The sequence below is a fragment of the Squalius cephalus genome (assembly GCF_949319135.1).
Source record: "Squalius cephalus genome assembly, chromosome: 1".
Taxonomy (NCBI): domain Eukaryota; kingdom Metazoa; phylum Chordata; class Actinopteri; order Cypriniformes; family Leuciscidae; genus Squalius; species Squalius cephalus.
The window spans coordinates 55,658,912-55,668,104 of NC_137122.1; the positions used below are offsets into that span (position 1 = coordinate 55,658,912).

Below are 9,193 nucleotides of genomic sequence, written 5' to 3' on the forward strand. Positions count from 1 at the left end.
TGTACTATACAATATAATACATGTTAAGAATTATTTTGAATCTTTTTTTTATTATTCTTCTGTTAATCTTATGATAGGATTCCCAAGTCATTGCAACATGTATGCAGTCTATTGCTCCAATCTCCACTGCTCTAGGGGAACATGAGGCAGATTATGTTAATAGGAAGTCCTATCACAGCCATAATGTTCAGGTAGAGATGATGTGAATATGTGAGATGATTATTTTCTGTGAGATGAATCTTTAAATTAATAGTAACCTTAACAGATATAACAATGATTTACTAAACATTTCGTCTGCAGTCTGCAGATGACTTGTGGTCATGAACATATATGATCAAGTTTGGATGCCAAATGGCCTGGCTCCAGTGCTTGTCTCACGAATTTTCCGTGAGTCTGTGTTGTGTCAGCACTTTGAGGAAAGCAAGTTAAATTTGGTACAGTACAAAACACTGTTAATTTGAACTGAGCTAGAAAAACCTACACAATAACCCCCTATCATGATCCTCAGATAGGGCCACAGCACCGCTTCAGTGTGGCCCTCAGTAAAACCAGAGTAAAGATAGAGATGACCTTTGGCATCCTAAATGCACGTTTCAACTGTGTTCGGCCCTTAAGAGTCACCAGAGCGGGCATCACAGATAGTGGCTGCATGTGCCATTCGGCACAATATAGCCACCAGTAGAAAGGAGCGAGAAACACCACAAAACCAGCTTCTCCCCGATGAAACTGACCCGATCACACTTGACCACCCAGCTGGTGCAGACGTAGATGCAATCACCATACAATATTACACTTAATAAAAGCACATTGAAACTGCAGATATGTCTCAAACTGTTTTATTGGTTTTGTGGGATGGGAGGGAGAAAGAGAGCAAGAGAAAGTTGCATTAATAAATATTCATACTAAAGTGTTATTTGGTTAAATAAGTTATACTAATATATATATTTATATATATATAACTATATACATACTGAGATCAGTTTTATCCAGCTGTTTGATTTTGTTTGGAGCCTCCTCAGCTCACAGTCAGACAGTCAGCTCCTTTAGTGTGCAGTCTAGTTCAAGTCTCCTTTAGTGTGCAGTCTAGTTCAAGACTCATTTAGTGAACAGTCTAGTTCAAGACTCCTTTAGTGTGCAGTCTAGTTCAAGACTCCTTTAGTGAACAGTCTAGTTCAAGACTCCTTTTGTACAGGGCCCTGACTGAGTCTGTTTCCACCTGAAACATAATTCCACCACAAACATGCTCATTACAAGTTTTCTGGAGGCTCATCAAAATCACAAAAAGTTCCTTGACTTCCTACAAACACAGGACTGACTGTAATTTATGTCAAGGGTTTTAAATCCTTACACATTTCTTCTGAAGCCCATTGAGGTAGAGGCCTCAGTTTCTGGGGCAGGTTGTGAAAAATCCTACAATAAAAGAGATGTGTAAGGGCCAGTCCCTTTTTTATGCCACACATTCAAATGTTTGCCACAATAAAAAGCCCAGTGCATTCACATCAGCAACTGTCTGAGAACACACAGACAGACTGTCTTAATTTCCTCCACCCTAATAAATAAAAATAGGCCAATGTAAAGCATAACTGTTGAAAAGCAGGTTATGTTTGGTGTTCTGTCTGCTGCATACTGACCTCTGTGTGGGAGACTGTGTGCATGTGTGCTGGCTTCAACAGGGACACTGTATTTCCCTCTACTGCAGAACATACAGTCAGACATATTTACAACTTAAAAAAAAGTAGTAATGTATTGCTCACGTACCCAGTGTTACTTGCTTAGAGGAGCCAGCACCAGGGTCAGATTGTACAGCACCTGTAATCCCATCCATAATCGTCTGTCCCTTATTGCCTACTCAGAGCCAACTCCTCCGCCAGTGTATTCTGGTTTTCTGAATTTAATTCTTTATTTCTGTTTTCTGCAAACAAGTGTTTGTGATAAAATGTTCACAAAAGTAATAAAAGGTTTTGGTAAATACTCACCACTTTGAATTATATTTTTATATTTGGTCTTTATCTGCTGCCAAGAACATTTGGAGTTGGGGTTGCATCTAAAAATCAATGAATATTAATTTTTCTTAGTACCGGTACATGCACATTTTTATATATTATAAAAATAGGCTATAGGCTATATTACACGTATAGGCTACACATACATACATAATTTTACATAAATATAGAACGTTTGTTTAACTTACACATTAACAATAAGCAATCTTTCTCCAACAGTCTTCTCTTGCTTTGGCCGCAGAAACCGTATAGTTTCGAGCTTGAAATACATATTTAAATTCATCGTAATTATGAATGATTATCTCTTGCTCCTCCGCGGAAAAATCGCGACCCGCGATTGGTTGTTCAGTGTCGACGTCACTCTTTTATGTGCACGCGCGCGTGGAGTAATCATAGCTTGAGGATCAAAGCCTGAGTTGACAGAGAAAGTTGATGAGCTGCATCATGGTACCAATAAAGCCTGATTGCATCGGTTTGGTTTTGTCAACTCAAAACTTATCCTGTAACCCCAAGTTTGTTCAGCTACCTTCATGGTACAGGCCCCAGATCTCATTTTGGTTGGCTTTGTTTTTTCCACAACAAATGTGTCTTAAAAACATACAGTTACAACAGCCAAAGAAAAACTAATGTTAAAGTAAAGGGTCAAGAGCCCGACTAAAGTAAACACTGATCTCCATAATGGTAACATCAAATGAAACAAAACAACATCTAAACCTCTGTTAATTCACAATAGGAATTTCTGTAGACGTATATAAAAAAATAAATAAAGTCAATCTGGTTAGTAATAAGTGAAGTTGGTAATGCTATTTTTGGGAGTTGTTTAATCCTCCTCTGCTGAGATCTTGCGAGATGTAATGTCTTCTGTGGCTGAAGTCAGTTGTAGTTCTTGTGTTGCGCTTTTTTATCTTCTTGTTGTTTCTCTGTCCTTCAGTGATTCTGCTTGTTAACATCAGGTGTTCATCACCAATGCTCAATCATCAGTTAATTAATCACTGAATTATATCATTAACTTCATCACTGCTTCAGTGTTACTCCTACACTCTGTAGTGTGGACACACAAGTGTTCATTTAAAAGATTTTGCAGTGGGGTTAAAAGGGTTAAATGTGTAAAATAAAATAAAAGTGAATTGTATTTTAACAGTAATCAACTGTAAATTAAAACTGTAGAAAAACAAGCAATTTACTGGCAACCCAGCTGCCAGGAGATTACCGTAAAATCAAGGAAAAACAGTAATATACTGTAAAATGTAACAGTCGAATTTATTAAACAAAAGAAGTTAATTTCACTGAAATATTAGTGAAAGTTCATAGAAAAAAGTTATGCAAAGTCAATAACTAAAAAGGCGAGTAAATATTAAACTGAAGTGTTTTATGTGTTTTTGCACAAGATGATATAGGAGAGATCTGTTAGTTTAATTCATTAGTTTTGTGGGTGTAGTAGATCTAGCGTCTGCAAATCGACACTTAATAAATAAAATCTGTCGCGTCTACTGATCGACACCGAGCGTCTGCAAATCGCCACTTAATAACCTTTATACTCTAGCTCTTTGCGTCTTCTGTCAACAACTGGCCGAGTCTCTTACCCTAACTTACTTGCTTCCTTAAACTGCGCAGCAGAAATTAACAAACAGACATCAGCAAATGTCCTCTAAATGCTTTAATAACGGCCGGGAGAGTCTTCGAGCAGTTCTCAGAGAAACTCTCCCAAGAAGAATCAAGGCTGGAGGATCTAAATTTCATTGAGACAATCCCACAGTACACAAGAATATAACAGTTTTTATAGTATAGAGCAGGGATGGGCAACTTCGGTCCTGGAGGGCCGCTGTCCTGCAGAGTTTAGCTTCAACCCTAATCAAACACACCTGAACAAGCTAATCAAGGTTCTCAGGATTACTAGAAAATTACAGGCAGGTGATTTTTTCAGGGTTGGAGCTAAACTCTGTAGGACAGTGGCCCTCCAGGACCGAAGTTGCCCATCCCTGGTATAGAGGTATGGCATAAATGTCAGGCTGCATTACATAATTTCCCCACTATTTGATTGGTTCTTCATATGCAAACCCCTCTGTTACTTGGTAAAGCAAACTTTGTTTTAATGATGACTTCATTTGTTAATCACAAGATTCTAACAGACTGTTTGGTTCAGGAGTGCCCAACCCTGTTCCTGCCGATTGACTGTTCTGCACAGTTTATCTCCAACCCTAATCAAACACACCTGAAGCAACCAATTAAGGTCTTCAGGATCACTTGAAAATTAAAGGCAGGTGTGTTTGATTAGGGTTGGAGATGAACTGTGCAGGACAGTCGATCGGCAGGAGCAGGGTTAGGCACCCCTGGTCTAGTTTCATTTCCCAAACTATGTTATTTATACACACACACTCAAAGTCACATTTTTCCAAGTTTTCCATTGGTTTCGTACAGTACATCTTACTCAAATGTTAGGGTCAAATAAGGTTAGATGTTAGAAACGTGGTTAGTTTAATATACAGTTTAAAATTTCTACGACATGGGTCACCATTGTGCTGGAAAGTAGAGCCTGTGCTTCAGTCAAAGATGAGCAGAGAAACACTGATGTTTGCTGCCGGTTGCTTTATTTAAAAGCAGTAACTGTGTAGTTGTTGATGCAGTGACGATCTCCATGCTAAGTACTTTAGCACATACATGTGTGCTATTGTTCGCTTTACGAACTGCAACGACTTTAGTTAAAATCATGTTTTTAATTAATTCACTATTACACATTAGGTGTTTGCAGTTTTATATAAAAAAAATATTAATTTTCAGTGGACTCAAATTAAGTCAGTTCACAGTCAGTATAAATACTAGTTTTTGAACTCGAACTGTTTAAAGAAATCGGTTTCCCAAATTATATGAGTTACCTTCCATGGTATTTTTACGGTAACATACTGTTAAAAATGGAGAGAGAGATACTGTTAACGGTAAAGGGCTGTAAATTAACAGTACATTGATGGCAACCACAGCTGCCAGTAGATTACTGTTATTTTACAGGCCAATTTTTTACAGGCAAAAATTGATCATAACCAGTTGGCTATGATTAATTATTAAATATATATTCCCTTTTTGAGCTAATTCGCTACACCTTTTTAATTAATGAGGACCAGTAAAATGTCCTCACTAGTCACTTGTCATAATATTTTATTATGCACGCACGCACGCACGCACACACACACACTTGATCCCCAATACTCTAACCCTACCCTTCACAGAAAACTTTCTACATTTTCACACTTTAAAAAAAAAAAAAAAAACAACAACAGCACTTAGTGTGATTTATAAGCTGTCTTGCTCATGGACAAAAAAAAGAAATTCCCCTGAAGGACAAGGATTTCAGATATTGCCATCTTTGTAGGGACATTTTGTCCCCATGACATAGAGTTTATCTGAACCACTGACACACACGCATGCACACACTTACACACACTCTCACACTCAAGCACACACACACACACACAAACAATGTGTAAAATAAAGAACGTAAAAATTAAAACATTAATGAAGCAACCCCCAACAGTAACATGGTGTCGGCCCAGATCTGGCCCTCATCTGGTACATGTAGATTCCACACGGCCCAGATGTGGGTTGGATCTGGTCCGACGCTATGTTGCTGTCTGGGACAGAATATAAACAGATCATAAAAAACGGTCAGTATATTTACGATCTAACCAATTTTGGGAGTCAAAATAGCAAAAAAAAAAAAAAAAAAAAAGAAAAGAAAAAAGTGACAGAATATGCTGTTAACTTAACTGATTTTTTATAAATAATTATATAGCAATAATATTAATTACATTTTTAAATAAATAATAATATTATTAATATCATAGTAATACAATTATAATCAATTTGTAAATAATTGTGAAACATTGAGTTTTTGAAAGGTGCATTATAAATAAATAAAAAAATTAATAATTTTATATATTATTATACAATTATTTACACATTTATTATTGACATTTCGCCGTCTGCAGTGGTACACAATAGATGGCTATTTAAAAGTAATCATAAAAGCTTTTAAACCTTTCTGTTTGAAGAGATTATGCACATTTATTGCACTCTCAAAAACACGTGTTGGGTCTGAGATAATTTTAGCTAATTTTTGTTAAATCTGCTGTGAATTCTGCAAACGTCCTGTTACACATTTATAGTGTCTTTAAGGTAATCATATAAAATATATTTAATCAGTACAATATAATTAATTGTAATTTATATTTAAACTTGTATGTAATATATTGAAATAAATTTGTAATCACGCATTGTTACATGGTGAAGTATTTAAAATATATTAACTTTATATTGAATATTGAATAACATACTAAAGTTAAAATCATAATCAAGTACTTTACATGTGCTTTAGTATATTAGTCAACACATCAAAATAAGTATACTTCTTTAAAGCACGACAAAATATTATTGAAACAATGATTTAAAATTTACTTTTAATTTGACGTTATTACTAAGTGCATGTTTTAAAGGCCTATTTAAGTGTGTTAAGAAACAGTCATGAAAGTGTCTCTCTTTAAGTACACTTAAGTGGCTTTTATTTGAGTAATATTATATTATATGCAAGTACATGTTTTAAACTATTCTTTTAAGATTTGAAGTACACTACAATCTATTAAGTGCACTTATTTAACACAAGGGGTGAATTCCGGGATTGTCTTCTCAGTGAAGGGTAAAGCGATGAAAACTTCTAACGAGTCTTCCTCTCGGTATGTTTACTTTGAGCAGAACTTTTCCTGAAGTCTTAAAGAAGGCCACACTGACAGTGTGGAGAGAGCAGTGGCGTTCCACAAGAGGAAGGAAGGAAAGCACATAAACAAACACAAAACATTATTCCCTGAGGAGCACAGAGCCTGCATTTCTGGCGCACAACTCTCGTCCTGGCCAACAAACACAACCAGAGTTCTCCGCTGTACACGCCAGCCCAGTAAACACCACTAAAATCTGATTAAACAAGTAGAATCCGAACCCAAAAGTTAATGGTGGTGGGTTGATTAGAAAGTGACAGTGTTTGTGGGTTCTGCATCACTGATCTTGTTTGAGCCTCTAATTAAACGCAGACTAAACATCTTGCTATTATACGAAGCGCAAACTTCCTGTGAGCGGCTAAACAGTCCGTGACAAAATATCTCTGAAGGATCAAAGCATCCAAGCGAATCACAGATCTGCTCTGACTAAAAATACATCCAAGAAGTCCCAGAAAAGCACAGAACTGTCATGATATTTCACTGCTCCCTTTGCCCAACTATATAAATCAAGCGGTCAGGTGAATCTGAGAGAGGTAAAAATAACTCAACAGCCCCAAAACTGTCGTCATGACCGAAACCGTTTCCCTCACATGCAAATAAAACGTAAACTGAGGACTTACCTGCCTGTGTGTCGGCCGCTTGCCCTGCGGATGAGAGCAAAAGTGAGAAAGAGGTGAGACAAATGAATAAAAAGAGGATGAGATGATGATGGTCTGAATCTGTCCGGAGTGTCCTTACACAGAGCGCTCAGGCCGAGCCAGAGAAGACACACGCTCATCTTCACAGGTGAGTGTTCATGAATGTGAAGGACGTTGAGGATGGAGAGAAGGGTGGAATGCTCGCACTTATCACATGGAACCGCCTTTCTTTGTTTAACGTGGATCAGGAAACGTGTTCCTTCCTCAGGATGTGTGAATATGAATGCTTGGTTCGTCCAGGTCCTTGAAAACATTGCCATTCTGTTTATGGCTTCAAAGGCCTCCTGTTTCAGTGCTGAAGACATCACAGCGATATATAAGATTAAGAAGATGATCAACGGTGTGGCATCCGTCCAGCACAATCACCAAAAGTACCATGGTAGCACTCCTTGTTTTTTTTTTGTTTTTTTGGCCATGGTACCATGATATCAAATTTCTTGACATGGTAACTACGGTTATAACGTGTATTCATTGGACATTTTTAGATGGTTTTGAACACATACCATAGAAAAACCACACATTTTTACCATGTACCATTTTTCCTGTGCTGCTCACTGCAGAGCCAAATGACGTCTATCTCCCCCTCACTGGACATAATGGGTGGAGCTTAACCTAGTCCAGCTCCACCTCTCTGAACCTACTGGGTGGAGTTATGTTTAGCAATAGGGTTATTATGGGTACGGTTAGAGTGTGGTTGAACTGTCAAGCTCTGCCATTTTGTTCTGCTGTGAACAGCCTCTCCATTTTTTGACATGCACCATGGTAATAAATTCCATATTTTTGGGCATGGTAATTCCATGTTTTTGGCCGATGTTATTTTACTATTATGCATATTAAAGCAACACTAAAGAACTTTTCCTCTTCGGTCACTTCGGTTGTAAGCGGAATTGCCCGGCTTTAGAATGAACGATGTCCACAGACAAGGTAGAGTATGTTGCATGATTTTATGAAAGTATGATGTATTGCGACATCAGAAACGAAGAAAAACTAAATAATGACTATTGTAACACTTACCGTAAAGCAAGTCAAATTTGTAGTTTTCTTATGTCTCATTCGAACTACAGAAACGCGACCCGATCTGGCAAACTTGCGTGGTTATAGCAGATATAGGCCCACAAAGCCAATGCAGAAGTGCCTTTCACCCTGTTACGACTTGATGAACCACTAAAAACTATTTTGGAAACATTATTTTAAGGTAAAAAAAAAAAAGTTATTTAGTGTTGCTTTATAGTACTGAAACTTATAGTTTGTATTTTTACACTTTCAGTTTTCATTTTATTTTTAGTTCAAGTTTTAGTAATTTCGTTTATGTAGCCTATGTTAAGTAATTTCGGCATATTCTATTTAGCTTGAATTTATTTTAGTTTTAGTTGTAGTTGGCTAGTTTTAGTACTTAAGCTTAAAACTTGTTTTATTTCAGTTAGTCGCCAAGACAATGGTTCTACTTTTCTTTTTTTTTATAAGTTTGTGCCATCTATTTTTTAATTTTAATTTCAGCTTTATTTCAATTAACAGTTAATAGTTTTAGTTTACAATAACAACACTGTTTGTGGTGGTGTGTACCATGGTATTACTGTGTTTTTAGGCGTGTTTTGGTTGCACTTTATTTTACAGTACATCCACTTTCAGTGTACTTACAGTGTACTTACCAAGAAAGTACTGAGTAATATAAGGTAACTGCATGGGTTAAAGCTGCCGTCGGCAACATTTTTTTTTTTATCATATTCAGTGA

General features: G+C 36.9%; 1 protein-coding gene across 1 annotated transcript in view; it reads right to left on the reverse strand.

Annotated features, from left to right (window-relative positions):
• pecam1a (platelet and endothelial cell adhesion molecule 1a) overlaps positions 1–7,596 on the reverse strand; it is a 96,027-nt gene extending 88,431 nt beyond the window's left edge. The window contains exons 1-2 of the mRNA XM_079866103.1: positions 7,502–7,596; positions 7,384–7,407 (exon numbers count right to left, since the gene is read on the reverse strand). Coding sequence (XP_079722229.1) covers positions 7,384–7,407; positions 7,502–7,541 — 64 coding nt within the window. The 5' untranslated portion in view covers positions 7,542–7,596. The remainder of the gene's footprint in view (positions 1–7,383; positions 7,408–7,501) is intronic.
• Positions 7,597–9,193: the final 1,597 nt, after the last annotated feature.